General features: G+C 41.7%; 2 protein-coding genes across 5 annotated transcripts in view; both read left to right on the top strand.

Annotated features, from left to right (window-relative positions):
- The window catches only part of JMJD7 (jumonji domain containing 7), a 101832-nt gene that overhangs the window by 27617 nt on the left and 49745 nt on the right, over positions 1 to 24470 (top strand). The window lies entirely within an intron of this gene.
- MAPKBP1 (mitogen-activated protein kinase binding protein 1) overlaps positions 1 to 24470 on the top strand; it is an 84525-nt gene that overhangs the window by 21538 nt on the left and 38517 nt on the right. For all 3 annotated transcript variants that reach the window (XM_069105806.1, XM_069105808.1, XM_069105807.1), the window contains exon 3: positions 13439 to 13530. In XM_069105806.1, coding sequence (XP_068961907.1) covers positions 13439 to 13530 — 92 coding nt within the window. The remainder of the gene's footprint in view (positions 1 to 13438; positions 13531 to 24470) is intronic.

Raw genomic sequence — 24470 nt, forward strand, 5'->3', positions numbered from 1 at the left:
TGTGATCTGTGTGAGGAAACTGGAGTGCTATGTGCAAAGAAAGGCCTAGTTATTCTTAACCTGAGGGAAGGGAGGGAAAGGAAAAGTGAGTTCTGCCTTGGGCAGGTCTCAGACATGTTTGTATACAGAAATAGCCAACCCATGGTTTGACTGGTGATGATTTATATCTCAGGTATTTATAACTTGGTTTTGGGGGGGCTGAGAAGTGGAGGAAGGAGGAAAGGGAAGCTGGTATTCTCATTGCAGCTCCCATCAGATCCTGGCATTTCTGTGCTCCTGCTGATGTATATGAACTCCGGAGGTCATCCAGTCCTAAGTGACCCTGACCTTTTGTGGGTTTTGACTATTCACTAAGTCTTAGGGGAGGAGCTGCTTACCTTAATATTACAGTTTTCCTCTGGTGACCCCTTACCAAGTGTGTGAGGGAAGCAGTTTGGTTTTCAGACAAGACTTTATCCTCTTTACATTCCCTTGACTCTTGGAATGACTGAAGGATTAGGGGACAAGAAAGTCATTGCTGAGAATTTTTTTTTGGCTTGTGTTTAGGAATCTGTGGAAATGTTCAGGTCTCAGGATCTCCTAGAACCCTAAGACCGATTTTATTTGGCATTGCTGATTGATTTGAACTCTGAAGATCTTTATTTACACTTTTGGCTTCCTTAACATCTCTGCAGTGTTTGGCACTGTTGACCATCCATCCTCACTTTTTCCTCCTTTTTTTTTTTTTGGTGACGTTAGCTATCCTGATTGTCATCCTTATTTTGAGTGTTTTGTTTCTTGCACTGATTCCTTTTGTTCTTCTTGTCCCCTAAGTGTAATTTACCAAGGTCTAATCCTTGTCCCTCCTTTTCTTTCTTCACCCTATTTCTCCTAGCTAGTTGAGCTAATCTTAATTTCAACTATCACCTTAGTGTAGCTGATTGAGATTTCTGTCTATAGCTCTGATATCCCTTATAAACTCCAGCTCTACAATTTCAACTGTGTGCTGATATATCGATCTTGAGGCACCAATACCTCAGATTCATTGTCTTCCCCACAAAACCATCTCCTCATCTGACTTCCTTTTTACTCCCAGCACTACCATTCTTCTGTTATCTGGGCTAAAATCTAATTCCCTACCCTTCCCCGAGTCCAGTAAGACTCCAGGTTCTTTCCATTGCACCTCCAAGGCTCTTACATTTTGTCCCTTCTTTGTCTTCCATTCTGTCTTCTGTGACCCTCATTATCTCCTGATTGGCCTGCTGCAGTGAGCACTAACCCAACTTACACTTTTGGCTCTAGTCTTTTCCCACTTCAACTATTTTGTTTTTGTTTCCTCTATATTTGTGAGTTCATTGGTGTAGGAAATTCCTTTCACCATCTGAGACACTGAAAGATTAAGTGACTTGACCATGGTCACACAGCTAGAATGTCAGATGGAGGCTGAAACCTAGTTTTGCCTGACACAAGGTCACTCTTTTGTCCACTACATCATGTTGTTTCTCCCCAGATTAATTTTCCTAAAACACAGGTCTGCCCATGTCACTTTGCTGTTCAAAAACCTGCTGGTTCTCCTTTGCTTACAAGCTGAAATTCAAACCCCTCCACGTGGAATTGGAGGCCCTTCACAGTTTGGCTCCATTTTGGCTTCAGTCTGATGATATATTATATCTCCTTTTGCCTCAGCCAGATGCTATGGCTCTCTGTGCCCTAAATGTTCTCTGTTTCCTACACATGACCTTTCTTACCTTTTTGCCTCTGCTTCATACCACTTTTCATCTTGGAATCCCCTCCTGCTTCATTTACCTGTCAGTCTTAACCATTCTTAAAGGTCTGGCCCCAAATCTACCTTCTTCTTCAAGCCTTTCATCATTAGGTGTGAGAGTCTTCACTTCATAGAACCCCTAGGGCACTTTAGACATTTCCTTAAAAAAAAGTTATTGATCATTTTTTTATATCACAAACATTTCTCAATATCAAGCATTCCCAGCAAAATTCTTCATTGTTGCAAAGCAAAACCTACACAGACACACACACGAACACTCTTTCTCTGTCTCTCACACATATACTCTCTGTCACACACACACTCTTTCTTTGTCTCTATCTCACATACACACACTCTATCTCGCTCTCTCACACACACTCTTCTTGCACACACACACACGGTCTCTCTCACACACATACCCTTTCTGTCTCCCCCCCCCACACTTAAAACATTTACAGCATATGTAGCAATTGTCATATGTGTAGTCCCTAACCTTTCTATTGAAAGGAGAGAAGATGTATTTCATCAGCTGTTCTTTGGAACCAGTAATGTTTATTTCCTTTCATTTTGGTTCAGCTGTCTCAGTGTTATTTTTATTGACATTATTGTAGTCATTGCATGTATTTTTCTAGCTCAGCTTTCTTCAGTCTGTATTCGATGTATCCAAGTCTAATCATGTTCCCCTGGATTCTTCAGATTTGTTCTTTATTATGGTACAGTAATATTCCCTTAGATTCATATGCCAGGATTTGTTTAGATATTCCCCAGTAGGTACTTGGTTCCCCACTTTGTTTCTAGGTTTTTCTGCCCCAGAATATTGGCTATGCATGAGACCTTTCTTCCTGTCTTTGGGCTCCTATATCCAGTAGCTGGTTACTTTGTACCTCTTGGTGGCTCCCATTACATATTACTTTGATTATAGTTATTTATGTGCCTTATCTCTCCTACTGTTCCTTGACGGCAGATGCCATGTTTCAGATTCATCTTTTTATCTCTGTATTACAGTGCCTCGTACATATTAGGTAGGTGTTCAATAAATATTTGAATGAATGTCCTTTCTTTTTACCTCCAGCTGCCTGTTTTCCCCTAAATTTTTTCCCATTTCCCAATCCCCCCGTTCATTCCCCTTCATTCCATTTCAGCTAGGGCCTATATAGTCTTTCTATTTTTTATGCATGTTTCAATTTCACATTATTCTTTCCCTATACATTTGGAAGTTTGGAGTATTTTGAAAATTTTTGTTAATATCATTAGGGGATGGGAGGATTTTCTCCCTTCCCCCTCTTAATGGCACACTCCTAGGACCTGTAGAGAATACAGGCCAGTTTATATTGTGTGAGGGATATTGGCATCACCATCTCATGCTTGTAGTAATTCTTCTGTCTTGCAGTTACATTGCAGAAGGAAAGATGACACCCGTTTTGGTGTGAGTGTAGACTTTCCCCCATCACAGTGAGGCACACCTACAAAAGCACAGGCTGTACGTGCTTTGTCGTTCTCCATAATGTTGAGCTCGGCCCTGGATAGAAGGGAGATCATTGTCTGGCATAAAGTGGCTCTTGTCTCAGTTTTGAGTCTCTGCCTCTGCTCTGAAGACTGCTGCTAGAATTAAAGAAAAAAAACATAGCAAAACACTTGGTTGCCTCTAGCACCTGTTCTCCCTGGCCTTCGATGCTAGTAATTGCATTTGCTCCTCAGGCTGATTTCTTCTTTTGGTGGGAGCTGCATTTCAAGGACTATGATGGAAAAGTATTTGTGCCTGAAATTTCATTCAGACATTGGCTTTTAGGCCCTGACTTAGATTAGGTTTCTTTGTATATTTCCACTTGTGCCTGGTTTCAGTTCTCCTCACCCCCAAAACTATTCTTTTAATTAATTCATTCAATAATTATTTATTAAGTACCTATTATGTACCAGGCACTGTGGTAGGTACTTGCCTACGAAGACAGAGATGAAACAAGCCTGGTTCCTGAGGAACTTACATTCCATTGGGGTTGAGGAGAAGAGGGAGGATAATGTACACAGAAAAGTAAGTATAGAATATGTACAAAGTAGATACAGATATTGGTACTGGGCATGAGGTACTGGGGCCATTCAGGATAGGTCCCTGTAGAAGATGGTATATCCTGTGATCTTTGAAGGAAGCTAGCGTTTCTTTGAGGTGAATGGAACGTATTCTAGGCATTGGGCTACACTCTTAGCAAATGCAGAGTTGTGCAGAAATCCTTGTATTCGCTCTGGGTCTTTTCTGTCCTGCCTCTTCCATGCTGGACATCATGACTGAGAGGATCTAAGCCACTGCTAGGCTTTGTACTCCCTAGGCCCCGGAGTCCTTATCTTAACCCTGGCCAAATAGAAAGGTATCCTCTCACCCCTTCCACTCCTTTTAACACCTCTACATTTGAGAACTGTAATCATTAAATCAACGGCACCATTGTCTCTAGAATGGGAGTGTCAGTGCATTACCCTGTTGTTCCACTTACCAAACTCTCTTCCCTGGCCAATTTTCTTCCCCATTAGAATAAAAACTCTTTGAGAACAAAGCCAGTCTTTGCTTTTGTATTTGTTTCTTCTGCCTAGTGCTTGGCACTTAGTAGGCATTTAATTAATGCTTTTTATTCATTCATTCATTCATTCATTCATTTATGGGCAACAATAAGTAGGTCATGAATCATAGATTGCATGAAGGAGTAAGCTTAGAATGAGTAGACCAGAACCAGATTGTGGAAGGCTTTAAATTTTAAGCCGAGGAGCCTATATTTTATCCTAAAGTCAATGTGAAGCACCTGAAGCAGGGATGAGACGTGGACTGGGACACAGTTGTGTTGAGGGTAGATTGGAAAGGGGAAAGAATGGATGCAGAGGGACGATAAAGGGCTGTTGTAGCAGTTCAGGAAAGTGGTGATAAGGGGGTATAGACTAGCATGGTTGTGGTGGGAGTGGAGAAGAGAAATATTGAAAAGATGAAATCACAAGGCTAGGACTGAAGAGTCAAGGATGACTGATAACCTGGGTGAGTAGAGAAATGGCGGTGCCCTGGGCAGCTGGTGGCTCAGTAGATTAGAGCCCTGGACCTGGAGTCAGGAAGACCTGAGCTGAAGTCAGGCCCAAACACTTACTAGCTGTGTGACCCTTGGTAAGTTGCTTAACCTCTATTTCCCTAACTGTAAAATGAGAATAATAATAGCACCCACCTCCGAGGGTTGTTTTGAGGACTGAATTTGTAAAGCCTTAACAGAGTGACCAATAAATGCTTGTTCCCTCCTTTGCCTCCCCTCCCTTGACAGAAATAGGCAAGCTAGGAGGACATGTGGCTTCAGAGAGAAGGCTTGGTTGAATTCTGGGTAGACATGTGGAGTTGGGGGTGCTTAGATAGAATGTCCAGCAGATGGTTGGAGATTCAAGATTGGGGATCAAGAGAGAGAAGAAAACTGGGTATATTAGGGTTGGGAGTCATCTACATAAAGATGATAGTTGAATAGATGGGAACTAATTTCATTCTGAAAGCATGGCCCATCATCCTGAGGGCTTGGGACAGAGCCCCTGGTGAATACCCACAGGAAAGGAGTATGACTTGCATGGCGATTCTGATGAGAAAGAAGAGGGCAAAGATTTGGTTTAACAGCTAGGAAGCCAACCTGACCAGTATAGTGAAAACCATAACCATTTCATTTTAAAACTTTGAATTCCAGATTCTTTCCTTTCCTCCCTTGTCACCCACCCTTACTGGGAAGATAGGCAGTTCAATATAGGTTGTACATGTGTAGCTACACAAAACATTTCCATAGTGGATATATTGTGAAAGACTGATTATATTTCCCTCCATCCTATCCCGCCCCCCACTTGGTCTGTTCTCTACTTTGGCCCTGTCCCTTTTCAAAAGTGTGTGCTTCTAACTTCTCCCCTCCCCCCAACCTGTCCTCCCCTCTTATCCCCTTCCCCCCTACTCTCTGTAGGGTGAGATGCCCTGTTTAGTGTATATGTCATTCCTTCCCTAAGCCAAATTCAATGAGAGTAAGGTTGACCTATTCCCTTTTGCCTTCCTGTTCTTCCCCTCCATTGTAACAGTTTTCCCTTATCTCTTCTGTATGAGATAATTTACCCCATTCTATCTCTCCCCATCTCCTCTCATTATATTCCTCTCTCACCTCTCAATTTCACCTTTTAAGTATCATCCCTTCCTATTCAATTGGTCCTGTGCCCTCTATCTATGTATACCTGTACACATATATAGAAACACTCACACGTATTCATACGCCCATATACCCTCCCATATAGACATATATGTATGTATACATATATATGTATATATATATACACACACATTTATATTCCCTTCAACTGTTCTCATACTGAGAAAAGTTTCATAAGTTATAATTATTGTTTTTCCATGTAGAAATGTAAGTAGTAAGAAACCCTAATACACCCAGTTTTCTTCTCTCTCTTGATCCCCAATCTTGAATCTCCAACCATCTGCTGGACTTTCTATCTAAGCACCCTCAACTCCACATGTCTACCCAGAATTCAACCAAGCCTTCTTTCTGAAGCCACATGTCCTCCTAGCTTGCCTATTTCTGTCAAGGGAGGGGAGGCAAAGGAGGGAACAAAGTAAAAGTAAGTAAGAACTTTGATAAGTTCCTTATGATTTCTTTTCCCTGTTTAACTTCTCATGCTTCTCTTGCTTCTTGAATGTCAGCTTTTCTATTCAACTCTGTTTTTTTCATCAAGAAAGCTTGAAAGCTCTCTATTTCATTGAATCACCATATTTCCCCTGAAACATGATACTCAGTTTTGCTGGGTAGGTGATTCTTGGTTTTAATCCCAGCTCCTCAATCATGACCTCAAGAATATCTATCATATTCCAAGTCCTTCGATCCCTCAGTGTAGAAGCTTCCAGGTCCTGTGTTATCCTGATTATGTTTCCACAGTATTTAAATTGTTTCTTCTTGGCTGCTTGTAATATTTTCTCCTTGATCTGGAAATTCTGGAACCTGGCTATAATATTCCTAGGAGTTTTCTTTTTTTGGGATCTTTTTCAAGAGGTGATTGGTGGATTCTTTCAACCTCTATTTTGCCCTCTGGTTCTAAAACATCAGGGCAATTTTCCTTGAGAATTTCTTGAAGGATGATTTCTAGGTTCTCTTTTTGATCATGGCTTTCAGGTAGTCCAATAACTTTTTAACTATCTCTCCTGGATCTATTTTCCAGGTCAGTGGTTTTTCCAGTGAGATATTTCACATTGCCTTCTATTTTTTCATTTGTTTGGATCTATTTAAGAGTATCTTGATTTCTCATAAAGTCACTAGCTTCCATTTGCTCCAATCTAATTCTGAGGGAATGATTCTCTTCAGTGAACTTTTGAGGTTCTTTTTCCATTTGGCAGTCAGCTTTTTAAGGCATTTTTCTCCTCATTTGCATTTTGGGCCTCTTTTGCCATTTGATTTGGTATATTTTTTAAGGTGTTATTTTCTTCAGTCAGGTTATTGACTTGCTTTTCATGATTTTCTTGCATCATTCTCATTTCTCTTCCCAGTTTTTTCTCCACTTCTCTTATTTGGTTTTCAGAATCCTTCTTAAGCTCCTCTATGGCCTATAACCAGTTGATATTTTTCTTGGAAGCTTTTGGTGCAGGAGTTCTGACTTCATTGCCTTCCTGCCATTTCATGCTTCGATCCTTTTTGTCCCCAAAAAAGGAATCCAAAGTTGGATTGCTGTGCTTGCTTTGCTTCCTTTGCTTGCTCATGTTGCCACTCAATTATTTGACTTTTGAGCTTTTTGCCACAGTAGAACTCTGCTTCCAGAGAGGAGAGCTTTGTCTCAAATTGGTGGAGTTTTCTCAGCTGCCGAAGCTATTAGTTGGCTGCCTCTCTGAATCCTCCACACGCTCTGGCTCACTGGTCACGCACCCCAGGAACTCCACCCTAGAGAGTAATCCAGATCCAAGCAGGTTAAAGCAAGAGTGATTACCCCTCACAGTGGTTGCTTAGTCCCCCTACAATCTGCAGTCCATATCTTTGAAATAGCTACCGCTGCCGGCCTCAGCTGTTTCTCCCTCGGGGGACAGAGGCTGGACAGTACTCCCAGACTCCCTGTTCCCAAAGTCTACACTGACCTCTCACTTTGTCTTTGGCATCTATGGGTTGATAATTCTGGAAACCACTACAGGTGATCTACTCTCCTGAAGTCCCTCTATCTGTGGCTGGTCAGGCTGCTTGGAGGCTAAAACTATGGGCTCTGCTCTCAGTGTGCTGTGATAGACCCATCATTCCAGGCTGCTGGGCTCTCTTCAGCGGGAGATTTGTTTCTCTTTGTCACTTTGTGCGTTCTGTAGCCCTAAAGTTTGTTTAGAGCCATTTTTTATAGGTATTTGGTTATGGGGGGAGCGCAGGGAGTTTTCCTGCTTCTATGCTGCCATCTTGGCTCTGCCACCTCCCTCCTCCCCAAGAGAGTAGTTTCAGTGGCATGATTTGGGGAGGTGGGGGAGAAGACAGAATCCAGATTTCAAGGGATTGAACTCTAGGAAGCAAGAACCAGCACTTAGGACAGCTAACCTGGCACATAGTAAATGCTTAATAAAACTTGTTCACTGGTAAAGTAGAGGCAACTATTACAGGATAGACAGATATTTCTAGGATTTTGGATGTGAAATCAAGGAGAAATGTAGGGTCAAATGATCATTTGAGGGAATGCTAGGATCAAGTAAAGGATGGTGGTGGAAATCTCATGATGGTTTGAAGGTAGCTATGAAGGAAGCAGTGGATTAGAGGGGTTCAGGGGTGGGGAATGGCATCCAAAGCCACATGTGACCTCAAGGATATAGATTCCCCACCCCTGGTTAAGGATTCAGTGAGAACAGTAGAGCATAAAGATGAAAGCTGCAGGAGACAGCATGGAACCAGACCCAAATCTCGGGAATAGTCCTGGCAAGGAGGACCAAACAGCTCTTCATCCTAGAATGGGACAAAGAAGGAGGGAATGGAATGATGTCGAGGAAGGGGAACTTATGTCCCAGAGCCTCCGTTTTTTTTTTTTTTTTCAGTGTAGCTTGAGGCAAGCTATTCTGCTGAAAGGAAGGGGAGAGGCCATAGTGGCTGCCCTTGGAGTAGTAGCTTTGAGGAACTGGGATAGTCAGTCAGTGAAGAGTAAACAAAGGTATTGTGGTGCTTTGGTGAAGGCCCTGCTGAAACTACTGAACATTCATTCATTCATTAGTGGACCCAGTCATTGAGACTGTGTGATGACTTACTCCATTAATGCTTAGCAGCCCTGGAACTGGAGAACTTAGATGAAGGGGACTAATATAGGATGGGATTTGGGGAAAGGATTGACAGTAAGAAAAGGGGCAGGCATTCATCGGTAACTGCTGGCGTAGGCTGTTAAGCAGGTTCCTTCTTGTACTTGGAGCAACATTCCTTGCAGCATTATTTGAATGATCTTGTGTTTCTGTTACTTCGTGTGTACTTAATTAAATGCCAAAGAACAAGTCATAAATTTACTAATTGTTCTGTACACTGCCATTGCTGCCTGGGTGATTTCTAATGGAGTAGCTTCAAGTATCAGAAATAAGGGAAGGATAGAATTATTAAACCACTGCCTTTCTACTTAGTTGGGGTCTCTCATAGTGCTTAGCACAATAATGGCAGAATCTGGGTAGGCACTGCGCAGGCGGCATGTACTTTGGTAGGGAGGACTTATTTCTCTGAGAACCTGGGCCTCTTGGCTCAAAGTTGTGTCCTAAAAACCCCATTTCATCCAACTGTGGTGACTCAGGTCTCTGTTTTCCACTCATGGAATCTTACAGAGCAGAAAAAAAAATTGGGGAATGGGAGCGGAGCACAATGCTTGCTGCCTTTCTGAGGTTAGGACCCATCTAAGTCCTGTCTCAAAGGAAGTGTACTGCCCAGCTGCTTGTGAGCTATGGAAAGCAAAGGGACTTCCAGGTCTTTCTCTATTGGTTTCTGACTGAAGAGTTTCTTCACTTGGCTTTCTTTGCTTGCCTTGATGCTTTCCTGGGGTGCCTTGATAGGAAGAGTGGGAGTGAGAAAATGTTGGTACTGTGCTTGGGAGAAGCTGTGGTTCCATCAGGACTCAAGACATTCTTGTAGATAAACTATCAGCTTGTGGTGTACTGCAACAGTGGGAGGAGATTGGGGCTACTGAAGCCTGGGCCTTGAGGCCCCTTAGAGCCTTTGGCTCAAGTGGTTGAGATTGAGCGGGAGCCCCAGGACATCAGCTGCTCTGAAAGAGTCTAACCCAAACCTCCCTGCAAACAGGAAGCTGGTTTGAGTTAAGAACATAAAATAAAAAGCAGCTGATGCTTCTGAATTTGGTTTCCCTGCCCTTCCCCCATCCATACCGCCAAGGGAAATAACTCTGCTTTCCTTTCCTCTCATAAAGGCCAGCCAGAAATCCAGAGAAACAAAAAAACAAACTCCACAAACCCTTTGAAAATGAACCAGTCTTCTGCCTACCAGGGCTTTCCCAGCCAGAAGTATGGTCCACTATCCCCAAGCTATGGGAAGGAAAATGACTAAGTCTGTTGGGCATTCAAAGATTAGAGTCTGCCACTGCCTTTTGCTTTTTGGAAGAGGTTGTTGTGTTCTTTAGACCTGAACAATCCCAGGGTCCTCTTTTTCTTTTCACAGACCTTGAAGAAGTTTGGAATTGGAGCACTAGCCAACAAATCCAAAATATTTATAAAATAATTTCCAGATTGAGATGCATCCCCGGGCCCCCCAAAAACACTTGTCAGAGGGTAGGATGCCTCAGAACCAACACTATGTCTTCCTTAGTCCAGTCTTATAAAAGCCCTGAACTGTCTCTGTAGGGTTGCAGCTAAAGAGCCTTGTTATTGTTCACTTGTCTTCATGACCCCATTTGGGGTTTTCTTGGCAAAGATACTGGAGTGATTTGTCATTTCCTTCTTCATCTCATTTGACAGATGAGGAAAATGAGGCAGAAAGGGTTAAGTGACCTCAGGATCACATAGCTAGTAAGTGTGTGGGGCCAGATTTAAACTCATGAAGATGAGTCTTTCTTACTTCAGGCCCAGCACTCTATCTACTGTGCCAACTACCTGGGATGGACTAATTTAGATTGAATTCAAGAGATATAGTCAGAACCAGGGGTGGAGAACCTCAAGGCCCCACGTGGCCCTCTAGGTCCTCAAGTGTGGCCCATAGACTGAACACAAACTTCACAGAACAGTTCCCCTTAAAAAAAGGAATTGTTCTGTAAAACTTGGACTTAGTCAAAAGGCCATACCCAAGCACCTAGAAAGGCCACATGTGACCTCGAGGCCACAAGTTCCCCACTCCTGGTCAAAACGGTAGGTCCCAGTTTGTTCTGGTAATCCCCAGAAATAGTTGTTTTCAATTATTATTATCATTATTCAAATTCATACTACATATTTCTGCTGGAAATATGAAACTTATATTTTACATAATTCTAGCTTCATATTTTAATTGAATACATGTGACCACTTCAGGGGGAATTCATTATTGTGCTAATGGGGGCCTAATTGTATCTCTTCCTTATAACAGAAGGCTGGTGTAGTAGGAAATCTCTAGTGTGGCTTTCTGTGGGGTTGTTCTGGGCTTAGTGCCTGAGGGAAGAGTTTGGCATTCTTCCAGAGTGGGGAGGTTAGGCAGGGGTCAGGTAGGCCAACCACAGCCTGTGGGCCAAACCAGCTCTGCCCAGCAAGCTAAGAATGGTTTTTACATTTATAAATAAAGTTTTACTGTATTTTAAAATGTAAAAACCATTCTTAACTTGTAGGCTTATAAAACATAGGTCTTGTAGTTTGCTAACCTTTAGATTAGAGCAATAAAACCACAGCATTAGATGAATTTTCCTCATTGATTTACCCATGTGTTTTGAGCTCTCTGAACAATACCTTATTTGAGAGAGGGGCAGAATGAGAAGTAACCAGGGTTTGAAATAAGGCTTGGAATAGGTTCAGTTCATGGGGGGGAGGTGGAAGTGGGGTGGGGTAGGGTGAGGTGGGGTGAGAACTACCAAAAATGGTTTGGAAAAAGCCAAGGTTGGTTTATCCCACTAATGGATGTCAGTTCCTTATTTAGGCTATATAATGACTAGTGTCTCAGTACCTGCCAGATTGGCATTGAAGTCCCCTACCTAAATCCTGAAGTGTCTCAGTACCTGCCAGATGGGTATTAGAGTCCCCTACTTAAAGCACTTATTGCCAAAAGACATAAATTGGCTAGTGTTCTGGCTTACAGTCCGTGGAAACTCAAAAGCTCCTCCAAGGACCTCTTTACTATGTGATTTTGGATTGAAACAGTTCTAGGGGATTTATTCTGGTCTTAAATGATTAGTACAGAGAGTATGTTCCCAATACACATTATCTCTATTATGAGATTCAAATCAGTACTATAGTATCAGTACTATCAGGGAAAATCATGGGTGGGGGAAACATCCTGGATGCCCTCTGAGATTCTCTGGGGCTTGGGAATAAACCTATAGCCATAAGGCACAGCTCTCTCTTCCCTTTGTGGTTCAGACCTATATCTTTGATTTAGGGGTTTTTATAGCATGATGCATCCTATTTCCGCATTCCCATTCAAAAATCCCACACCTTGGAGAAAGATGCCAAGCCACTGAACACTCCTCTCTGTCACATCTTTGTTAGTTTGAGTGAGACAGAGAGCATTACTGAGTAAAGCCACAGATGGAAATCTAGACAGAGCTAGAGTAAGACAGGAGTTTGGGCAGGGGCAGCTTGTGGAATGGAGACATCAACAAGAGAAATGTGAGGCATTGAACACGATTGTGTGGCAGGAAGATAAGAGCCTAACTGATTGTAGCTGTAAGTTACTGCTTATTTGAGAGATGACCTGATGATTTTGGGAAAACAATGTGAATAATGATGTTTGCTTTATTTCACCTCTCTTTCTTGGGATCTTAATTAAAGCATTAGACATTTTTTCCCTACCCTATTCTTGAGAGGAACAAGAATGTATTAGCTTAATGATAATTAGTGTAACAGAGCACTAGTGCGTAATAAAACCCACTATTAGGTAGATTCTGTTTCTACCTCCTGGGCTGTCCTGGACTGATAGACTTGTGGTGTTTGGATCTCTCTTAATAAGGGAATGATGGAGCCAAGAGAGATGGATGTTAACAGTTTGCCAAATCCATATAGCCTTCTAGTTCTTGGGCATTTTGCCAAATCCAGATAGCCTTCTAGTTCTTGGGCATTCTTTTCCTTGGGTTATAGTTATGGAGACTGAGACACTGAAGACAGAGGCTTAGGGCAGAGGTAGGGATCCAGTTTGTCATTTTGTCCTGTAGAAACTAACCCTGTGTCAGGCTACCCACTTGACCTTCCACAATTCTGAGTTGTGAATTAAATCTTAACTTACATACTCTTTCCTGGAGGAGTTGGAAGACTAAGCCCTCTTAAAGGTAAGCATTGCCTAGAAGTTCTTTCCTGTTGATCAAGAAACTTGACAGAACTTCTGATCAGGCTTTTTTTCTACAGAAAACTAGAGAGTCCACTGGATTTGTAGGACAAACTCCCCCAAGAGACTAGTCATGATTGCTGGCTAGTTTTGAAATCAACTAGCACTGCAGATTATGGCCAAGTTCATTTCTAACACACGTCTCTCAAGCTTCATGTTTCTATTCCTGGTCAGTTAACATATCTCTTCCTTGTTGTATTTCCTTGATCAGGTAACCTTGGAGAAGGTGCTGGGAATAACAGTGTCTGGAGGCAGAGGACTAGCTTGTGACCCTCGGTCAGGTCTGGTTGCATACCCAGCTGGGTAAGTCTCTGGGAAGGGGATCCAATAGAGAAGGAATTTCCAGTTATGGAACTAAAAGCCAGAGAGTAGGAGCAGGTTTCTTGGTTTTCTGTGGGGAAGGAGTTGCCAAGTAGTAGGACAGGTATATTCAATTTAAGACCTTCATGTGACATTTTTATAAAACTGATATAAGGGCAGGTACCTATAAAGGTATGGTAGAAGGGCAGAGGTGGGGAAAGGAATGGGTGTTGTCTTTTTCATGTTCCACAATCTAGTTTTTAAGCCCATCTTCTAGAACCAAATTCTTGCCACTTTGAGAGATGTCAGTCGCAGGGTGTAGCGGCAACCACACTGGCATACCCAGGATGGCTGCTAGCACAGGTTCTTAGATTGGCTTTATTAGGAAAGATAGCTGTTCAGTGGGTCAGCAGTCTTTTTAAATTACATTCACTAGTTCAGGGAAAAAGTCAACACCCTGAACTTCAGAGAAACTAATAAGCAAAGAAATAAAGACCAATAGACAGGGCTTTGACTGCCTGAATCAAGGCAATATTGCTATACACTTTACATATATCCCTGGATCGAGAGAGCCTTTACATCTGAGCAGTTAGGGAGCTCTGAACATTCAACTACTCAGAATCTCAACCAGGGTATCACAAGGTCTTTCTCATCAGCAAGCCCCCAAAGCAAAATACCAACTCAGATGGGGCGGCCAGGCAGCACAGTGAGTAAGAGCACCGGCTCCAGTGTTGGGATGACCTGGGGATCAAATCTGGGCTCAGACACTCAGCACCACACCCAGAAATAGCTGTCCATGTAACTTTGAGCAAGTTACTTAACCCCGATTGCTTTAAAAAAAAAAAAATACCAACACAGAATATATATACACTTCTTAGAGCCAGAAGGCATCACAACCCTTGAGATTCAGTGCCTAATTAGAAATCAGCAAAAGATGTGAAAGCTTTCCTGCAAGCAAGTCTCCCCTAAGCAAGCTTCCCTTAGTGGGCTCCAGGATAAGATCTTATATCCCATTAACATAACACCAAGAAGAAATGAAAAATGGGCTGTGCCTTTTCTTCCTCATCTCACTCCCTTTTTTTCTTCTTCAGATGACCTGTGTATGTGGAACTAGTGCTTCTCCCTCAGGGACTTTGTAGAAGTACAGCCACATCAGTACCCAGACACCTTTCCTCCTTGTTGGCTAGGGAAGAACTTTTCGATTCTCACTGCTATCAGAGGAGTGAATAGAGGTGAACAGTTGCTTTAATTGCTGTAACTGTTCTTTTAAATGTATTACCAGGTGCATAATTTCCTAGGTTTGCCCCAGCTCTCCGTGTAGCTGTGTCTACTCTCAAGAGTCAGTTTTTCCTGTGCTGTCCATCTATCAGATGCTTGAGCAGTAGAAGCCCCAAATTAAAGAGGGCTCAGGGAGTGGCTAGGTGGCACAGTGAATAGAGCACCGGCCCTGGAGTCATGAGGAACTGAGTTTAACTCCGGCCTCAGATAGTTAACACAAAAACTAGCCGTGTGACCTTGGGCAAGTCATTTAACCCCAATTGCCCTCCAAAAAGCAAAAAAAAAAATTAAAGAGGGCTTATTTTGTGGCAGAATGCTGAAGTGTGCTTCTCAGTCTCCTCTGAGCTAGTCCTCCTCTTGTGGAAAGATCTGTGTGAGCTGCTATAGCTGTCTCTTGTCTCTTCATCCTTTAGAAACAGTGACAGATGGCCTTTGGAGTTGGAGGATTTCCCTCTGGGAAACCTCATGAGAATTCTGCTCGTGACTTATTTTATTTGAGATGTCTGGTTCCTTTCTATCTTTATTATTGCTTGAGGTGTAAGGCAGGCAGGAAAAGTCATTTTCATAATTCTGTGTCCCTGGAGTGTGGGGAATCCTGCTCTACCCTCTCTTACTTATACTATTCCAAGTCCTTATGCCTTGAAAGGATGTTTGTGTGCCATTGGGACCCCAGGAAAATTGCAGGCATCATTATCCTTTCATAAAGAGTATAAGGAACCCCAGGGTACCCTAATGTGGCCACCCTACATTTGTCTGAAAATGTTTAATATGAGTCAGCTCTAGGCAGTGTCCTTGGTTTACACTTTGGCCTATTGTTTTCTAGAGCTTAAGCTGTTCCTTCTAAATGATCTCTCACTGTACCCACAGTCTTTAGTAACATTTTAAGCTAGATTTGATTTTCAACCCTTTGAGTCATCATTTTTCTGATCTATTGGGATGTATAGAGGGTACCAAACTCTTGTCTGCCTGAACAGACTGTTTCTTTCTCTCCCTTTTATTTTTCCTTATCTGATGATTCTAACGTCTTCTCCCTCTTGCTTCCATTCCATTTATTTCTGTAGAAGCTAGCTCAGGTATCCTAGAAACAAGAAGAGAAACAAAGCATAGTAAATCCTCCCACAGGCCTAGAAGCAAATAGCAAACCAAAACAAAATTTGCTAAAAGGAAATGAAACAGCACACAGTCTCTAACAGGAGTTAGAGATTGGAGGGAAAGGGATATAGAGCAGTCAGAAGTAGGTTTAGGCTTATTGTTAGGCTACTTTATGTGCCCATTATCTCATTAAAAAAAAATTTGTTTGGAGATTCAATTGCATTGGTTTTAGCACTCCTCCAGTATTTCTTTACTACCTTGAGTTTTCTGTAGCAAACTTCCTCTCTTGTTGCCATACTCCATGCCCTCCTTGTTCATAGAGACCAGGGTAGTAATCACATGTCTTCCCTGAGTTCAGCTCAACAAGTTGGATGTCTACAATCTTCTTAGGCCCAAATCAGTTTCGCCTTTTCCTGACTGACTGGATTCAGAGAATTCAGAAGCTTTGAAATTCAGTCTAGAATCCTGTTTTTCTCTATTGCCATTAGGTTTTTAGAATTAATCTTCTTGTTCCTAGCACTTAATAATGGTAGGGCCCAAGGTTAGACGGAGGCTCTTAGGAATGAACTTACTCCTAGAAGCAGCTATGTTTCTGAATGGACTGGAAGAGGTCCCAGGAAAGAATATAGCATGAGCCATCACACAGTAGACTTCCACATTTTGTACGTGGCAGGACTTTGAGAGCTTTTACGTATCTGTAATATTTCATCACTTTTCAAGTCTGAATTAAGCTATATTATACCTCTGAGAATGCTAACACTGTAACTGAGTGCTATCACATCCCTGGAGATCAGGGTCTGAGGTTTACTATGTGAGGTATGAAGACACAGAATCTTCTCCCTTTTTGGTATTTGGGTCCTCTCTGATCTGTGGAACACAAAGAAGTAAACACTTTTTTCCTTTCTGTGGGGTGAGGGTGAGAGTATTATTAGAATAGTGCATAACTGGGTGTCAGGGCTTAAGGAGTTTTGTGTCCTGTTTAAAGTTGCTATGTCATTATAGTTAGAGGAATCATAAATACTTGAATCGTAACTGCTTTCCTCCCTGGCTTCTTGAAGGCTAGGTACTTGCAAGCAAGTATCTCTTAGCATTGATTCCCCCAAGTTTTGGATTTACAAAAGGCTGCAGCTTTCCATTCTCATTCCCAATACCTACCCTTATGAGTCTCTGGCTTATAGAGGTCATTATGGCAAGAGCAAAGATTAGAAATGGGGATGAACTCCAGTAAGTGAGACTTAAAGGGCAAAGAATAGAAGAAATTATGGGAAAAATGGGAGTGGAATGTTCGAGAATTCCAACCTTAGTACTCAGCTTTGGGCCTTAGAAGAGGGGAGGAGAAAATGCATTTGAATCACTTATCTGTGAACAACTTGTATTACCCCAGAAGAATGTAAGCTTCTTGAGGACTCAGAGTGTTCAACTATTTTTTGTTGTTTGTATGGCTTCTTCCACCCCTTTGAAAAAATTCTGTACTTAGACTAAAATGAACATTTGCTTATATACAGTAGAACAGAAAGAAAATTGTGCACACAATTCAAATTTCTATTTGTACAATTTAATTTTTTTTGTTAAGTATATATAATAAATTACCATGCATTTTTCAAAGCTGTCTTGTTTGTTATTTCTTATGTTCTATTCATTTCAAGAACATGTTTGTGACCCTCCTTCTTTTTTCTTTTTGGCAAGCCTGTCCTTAGCTCCCCTCTCCCTATACAGCCCTTCCTCTCCTCACTTTGAGAAAAAAGAAGAAACCTTTGTAACAAATCTGCATAGTCAAACAAAACATTTTCCTATTGGCCATGTCCGAAAATGTATGTTTCATTCTTCAGTTTGACTCTTAAGGTTCCTCTGTCCGGAGTTAGTGCGTTTCATTATTGATACCATGGAATCAAGAGGGACTTGTTGAAGCCAGTGCTTGAGCTGATCTTTGAAGAGAAGGGGCATTGCAGGTATGGGGGCATAGTTCGTGCAAAGATGGAGTATTGTATACAGGAAATATGTAGGCCAGTAGTAAGTAGACCAGTTTGTATAGAGCATAGAGTGTATAAGAGGGAGTAATATCTAACACATCTGGAAAGATAGGCTGGATATTTTGCCATAAGACATGTTGAAAGAGATGGATTCAAGGGGCAGCAAGGTGGTACAGTGGATAGAACACTGTAGTCAGGAGGACCTGAGTTCAAATCCAGAGTCAGATACTTACTAGCTATGTGACCCTCGGCAAGTCACTTAACCCCACTTGCCTCAAAAAAAGAAAAAGAAAGATGGATACAGAGAAACAACTGTGATCCATGTAGTGGCTAATCATGACCTTGAAAGATTGATGATGAAAACGTGTACTTAATACTCCTTAGCAGAGAGGTGATAGCCTAGAAGTATGTACTGAGACATACATTTTTCAGACACAGCCTATGTGTGAATTTGTTTTGCTTGACTGAAATTATTTGTTAAAAGAAAGGGCTTTTTGTGGGGAGGGGCTTAAGAATGAGGAGAAGTAGGGAAGGAGTAATAGTGATGCAAAATAAAAAGAAAGGAAAGGAAAAAAGGGGTCAGATCTCTTCTTGTGAAAGAAAAAAAAATTAGCTTAGTGATGAATTCTTGGTGTAGTGGTCTTCAGGGGTCATAAAGCATCAATAATATGCTGGGCTATAAGAGAATACTTTAGTGATCTGTGATCTCATTAGTATGGGTATCCTTACTACCCACACAAATTGTACCTGCTCTACCATTCAGTACATGGTCTTTGAAAATTGCAGTGGGTGAATAATGAATCACCTATAGCCAGCCTAATGATGAACTTCACCAAACTGGCTAGGCTAAACATGGGTTAAAAGAAAACTTTTGGGGCAGCTAGGTGGCGCAGTGAATAGAGCACCAGCTCTGGAGTCAGGAGGACTTGAATTCAAATGCGGCCTCAGACACTTAACACTTACTAGCCGTGTGACCTTGGGTAAGTCACTTAACCCCAATTGCCCTGCCTTCACCCCCTCCCCCCAAAAAGAAAAAGCTTTTACCACTAGCCCAGACTCATTTCCTTTCCAGTATACCAGCTCTGCCAAAACATTTTCTCTATTACCATCAAAAACCAAGAATCACTAGCATGCTTCAGAAAAAAAAAAAAAAAAACTGAAGTAGCGATTTGGTGAAGGCAGTGATAGGGAAAATACAGAAATAATAAGGGATCAATACAACATGGTATCTATGTTTAACAAGCTTTTTGTCCTAAATCTAAAGGTAGATAAATAAGCATAAATCCAGATTTGGAGTTGGAGAGGGACCTTAAAGATCATCTCTCCCAAGTCCCGCATTTTACATATGAGGAAAGTGTGGCCTGGAGTGGGGTAAGAATTGTCCACAGTCAAATAGGTAATGAGAGGCAGGCAGGTTGGGGACTTAAACCTAGGTACTCTCACTCCAAATCCAGTGTGTTTCCACTGCACTGTGGCAATCTAAGAGACTGTTAGCCCAGAGGTAGAAGGTTTGTTACTTTATATCTACTGCCTGGTTTGTTATAAGGACCACTTAAGATCATGTTTGAAAGCACTTCCCAGGACCTGGCTCATAGTAGATGCCTATTCAATGCTTGTGACGTCATCGGCTGAACCTATTTTTCATGGCTGTGACCTGGTTAAGTCCCGGCTACCCAGAGGATGTACTTAAGAGGCTTGTCGCAGTGACTCAGAAAGACCTGAATTGTGCCTCTGACAGGCTGTGTGACCTTGAAGGTCAGTTTCTTCATGTTGTAAGATGAAGGTATGAGACTGGTTTCTAAGGCCTCTTTCAGCTTTAAACGATGTTCCTGTGAGGACTGAGGCTCTTCAGCTCTAATTTACTGAAGAAAGACTTTGAGTATAACTGGTCCTAGGACAGTCCACGGTGCTCCTCCTCCCTGCCCCATGTCCTGCATCTCCCCCCTCCCTCCCCCTCCAACTTACCAATTTCTCCTAAATCACTTTCTTCGAATTGCCTCTGCCTCAGGGGGAGAGACAGATGAAACTAGGACTTGACTCTTAAGGTTCCTGATTACCCACTCATGGAGTTAGGTTATTGATCTTCCTGGGAATCATTTGATTCTACCTTCCTGTTGAGGAGAGAAGGTAGAACATCTGGATGTACTGGACTTCATGTAGTGGCAGGCCTGCACCTGTCCATTCAGGGAAGCCTGAAGAAAATTTATTATCTGAGCAGTGGCTCCTAGTATCTGGCTTCAGGCCCTGCAGTATGATTCCTTTAAGAAAGAATTAAGACTAGAAATGCCAGGAGCCTGATAACCGGCCTTGCAGGAACCAGCGATCTCTTCATATCCTGGGGCTCCTTAAACAAGGACTCAACTTGTAGGCCCTGCCCTCATTGGAAGAACCTAAGCCAGCATTGCTAGAGGAACAAGGGCCCATGTGAGGATGACTTCCCAAGAAGCTTGGCAAGGTCAGATAGATGTCATGGTAGAGGGCCAAAAATGATGCAAGCTGGGACCACACCCTCCTTCCTCTAACAGACTGAGGATATCGGTCAAAGGTCATCTCATAAGGTTTATTAAACTCTCGTATCAGCATGAAGATGTAGAAGCATATTAAGCTGCCATCAGTGGATTTGTCTTCTCATAGGATGAAGTAAACAAGGTGGTGTAGGTAGGAGGAGGAGGTTCTTGGCCATACTATTCCTACATCTTTCTCATATCTATCTCACCATCTACAGAGTCACAGCCCTTGTGTCCTAGATTGAGAATGTTTTAATATGACCTCATTTCTTTTTAGAGTTGTGAGGTCTGGAGATGAGAGCACACTGTTAACTTAAAGACTGATCTGAAGAGTTTATACGGCTATCACTTTTCAGCCCCTCATAGACCTGTGAGGTTTCCCCTTCCCCTTCCCCTTCTACTACCCCTTCAGGATACAGTTGAGTACTAGAGGGGGAAGGAAAGCCTTTCTTTTTCCTGTCTGGCCATCTGCCTTCTATCTTCCTCAGCCTTTCTGCCCCTCCCCCCCTTTGAGATTTTTATATATAAGCAAATCTGACCTGTCTTCCTCCTTTGACCACAGTTGGATATCAAAGGGGAGTGAGAAAACCAAGATGGTTATAACACCAAAGGCATTCAGAAAGTGTCTGAATTCCTTCCTAAGGGCCATGTAATGGCAGTGTGGAGGCAGTCAGTCCAAATGAACAGTATAAAAGCTAACCCCAAACTTTGTGTATACTACACAACAATGAAAACCCGTATTTTTAAGTTTTCTGCCTTGGTTTTACATAAAGACAATTTGGGTTAAATAAGTCCTCAATCTAAAGCTCTTTGTCTATATTATTAGTCTTTAGCTAATAAGAGATGCATGTAACTCCAGGCCACTCAAGCTCAAGGTCTTTGCTGTGCAGATAAGTCTTCACTGGAGCCCCCAGTGTATGGTCAGTTTAAATATGCAGGAGGGCCAGTAACCACCACCTACCTGGAAATGACACTTTTAACCAAAAAGCCACTGTATTTAATACCTTCTTTACAAGCCCAACCTAGCCTTTAAATCTAAATAAACATGTAATCTAAATATTTAATTTAACATTTTTATTAAATATTGTTAAGTATATATATGTAATTAAGTTTTCATAACTCTGAATTATCACATTACATCTTTGGTACAAGTACTAGACAGGAGTCTACAGATCTTCATTCTGTTCCTGATTCTGTCACTTCATATCTTTGTGACTGGACCAGACAGTCTCTCTGGGCTTCCGGTTTCTTATCTAAAATATAGAGGAATTGAAGTAGTCAATCTCTAAGAAAGATTTTGTGCAGCTCCAAAATTTTATATTATTCCTTTCCTCCTCTATCATTGTGATTTTTTTTCTTGATTTTGTGACCCAAATCATCTTTCCTTTTTGTTAGTCCAGCCCCTTCATTCTCCTCCTAAATACCTTTGATCTCTACAACTTCATTAAGATTATAGTTGTCCTGTGTTTTAAATCTTCCTGGAGTCCATGACATTCTTTACCCTTTATTTTCCCTCTTATATGCTGCTTGCCTTAGCCAGAGAAGCTTCCTTTTTCTCAATCTCATCTGGTTAGGCCTACCACGTGAAGAGAATTTGACTAGTTTCTGTAGAATGACAAAATAGAAGCCCATCTTCATACTCTCAAACTTAGAGCTCTGATCTAAAATAACAGTTCCAAAATTTCATGGCATTATTCAATTCCATTAGACATTTACCAACTAGTTTATATAGAGCACTCGTCTGGGAAAAATAAAAGATTTAGATAGGATGTAGTCAGTGCTCTGATAGAGAACAATACATAGTACATTAGAGATGTGCAAGAAAAGGTCTACATGAAGTTCTACTGAATAAGGGATGGTATTAATGCTTGGGGCATTCGGGGGAAGCCTAATGAGGAAGAAGCATTTGATTTGGATTTCAAGGACTAGAAAGGAATTTAGTAGGTAAGAGAGAGAGACACGGATCCCACTGCTAGAGGGGACATGTGAGCAAAGCTGTGAGGAGGCAGGAAGATTTTTGAGCAGTCATGTGATATGATCAGGTGGATCTTTGTAGGTTTTATCATAGGGGCATAAACCCAGAGCTAGAAGGAAACAGACCCAGAGAGATTAAGAACCAGTACTTACCTCCTTGATCCTGTAGCTCTAAAATCTAGTGCTCTTTTTTTGCTGCACTTGACTGCCCTCCATTACTTTGGATTAGTAAGGGGAGAGAGGTACCTATTAGGAGATTATAGGAGGTTTTTGGTGGTGAAGGTACATGGTAATAAAGACTTTTTTTTACTAGGATAGTGGGCATCTGTGAATGAGAGATCTCATGGGGCTTGAATTGATGTAATTTGTACTTGATATGGCTGGATATGGTAGACAGGAATAAATCAGAGATAACATTAATGTTTTGAATATGGAAAACAGCAAATAGTACTGCAGATAGAAACAGTAAAGTCATAAGAAGTGCAGATTTTGGGGAAAAGGAATGATTCTGGTTTTCGAAGTGTTGAGTTTGTTACCAAGTTAAACATCCTGGTAGTGATGTCTTATGGGTTGTTGGAGGTGCAAATCTAAGCTTAGAAGAAAGGTCAGGGATGTGGATAATAAATATGAAAATGATTCTTAAAGTATAGTTTGGGAATTCCCCATCCCCACCTCCTACAAGGTGTTTGAGAGACCCTTCAGGGGATCTGCAAAGTCAAAACTATTTTCACAATAATGCTAAGATGTTTAGTTTCTAATATGGTAAATACATATCAATAGGCATAATCAATATAAAAGCTCTTTGGGAGGGTCCTTAATAAATTTTAAGAGTGTAAAGGGGTTTTGATACCAAAAGTTTGAGAATTGCTGCCATAGAGACAATAGTTCTGGTGGTGAAATAAATAAGATTTCTTTTTTTTTTTTTTGGAGGGGGGAGGGCAGGGCAATTGGGGTTAAATGACTTGCCCAAGGTCACACGGCTAGTTAAGTGTCTGAGGTCATATTGGAACTCAGGTCCTCCTGACTCCAGGACCCGTGCTCTATTCACTGTGCCATCTAACCCCCTGGAATAAATAAGATTTCAAAGGGAAAAAGTAGAGAGAAGAGAAAGCCAAAAATGGATCATTTGATCCAATCTTGTCATTTTACAGATGATGAAAGAGAAGCATGTGAGTGCCAAGGTCACACAGCAAGCTAGTAGCAGAGCTGGGACTAGAACGCCGTCCCCTCTTCTTTGTCCTTGCTGTAACTACTGTAGTACAGGCCTTCATTACTACCTGCCTGGACTATTTCTACTGCTTCCTGCCACTGTTTTTTTCTGTCCAACCCATCCTTAATTTTGCACCCAGAATAGTCTTACTTACACATAGATGTGGTTATAGTTTGGTTTCAGTGGCTCCCTGTTGCCTACAAAACTCAAACTCTTATGCCTAGTATTCAAGACCTTCCACAACATGGTGCTGACCTGTGTTTTCAGCCTCATGTGCTCTATGCCACAGAAAAACTGAACAACTTGGCTCCTTAAAGTGTACTGTCTCATATCTCTGGGTCATTGCTTGTGCTATTCCCAGTACCTGGAAAGCCATCCCTGCCCTTTAAAGACCAGTTCAAGTACTGTGTCCTCCAGAAAGCCTTTTCTGACTTTATAAAAAACCATGTTGTGACTTGCTAGTGTGCTTTATTCTTTTTAAATGTTTTATTTATGTTCTTTAATATTTTATATTGTTTGACTTCTGTTCCACCCCCACCACCCCAAGTCTTCATTATAACAAATCAAATTCAGTGGCCATATCTGAAAAACATATGCCTTATTCTACACTTTTAGTTCATCATCTGTCTTTAGAGAGGTGGGAAATGTGCTCAGCCATTTATTCTTTTAAGTAATAACTGGTCACTGCTTTGATCAGAGTTAGGAAGTTTTTCACAGTTGTTTTCCATTATGTTAATTGTGGTCATCTTGTAAATTATTCTGTCTTCCTAAAGGTCCTCAACCCAGCGTGACAATGTCTCCGTTCTCTGCAACGGTTTCTGTGCATACTGTGGTTGAGAAGGATAAGAGACACAATAGGGTTAGAGAACACCTCCATCCTATGGTGCACTTTCCAATAGAGGTTCTGAGAAC

This window comes from Petaurus breviceps, unplaced genomic scaffold, assembly GCF_028583685.1.
Source record: "Petaurus breviceps papuanus isolate PSGF00001 unplaced genomic scaffold, PetGlider_PUasm1.0 77, whole genome shotgun sequence".
In the NCBI taxonomy this organism is placed as follows: domain Eukaryota; kingdom Metazoa; phylum Chordata; class Mammalia; order Diprotodontia; family Petauridae; genus Petaurus; species Petaurus breviceps.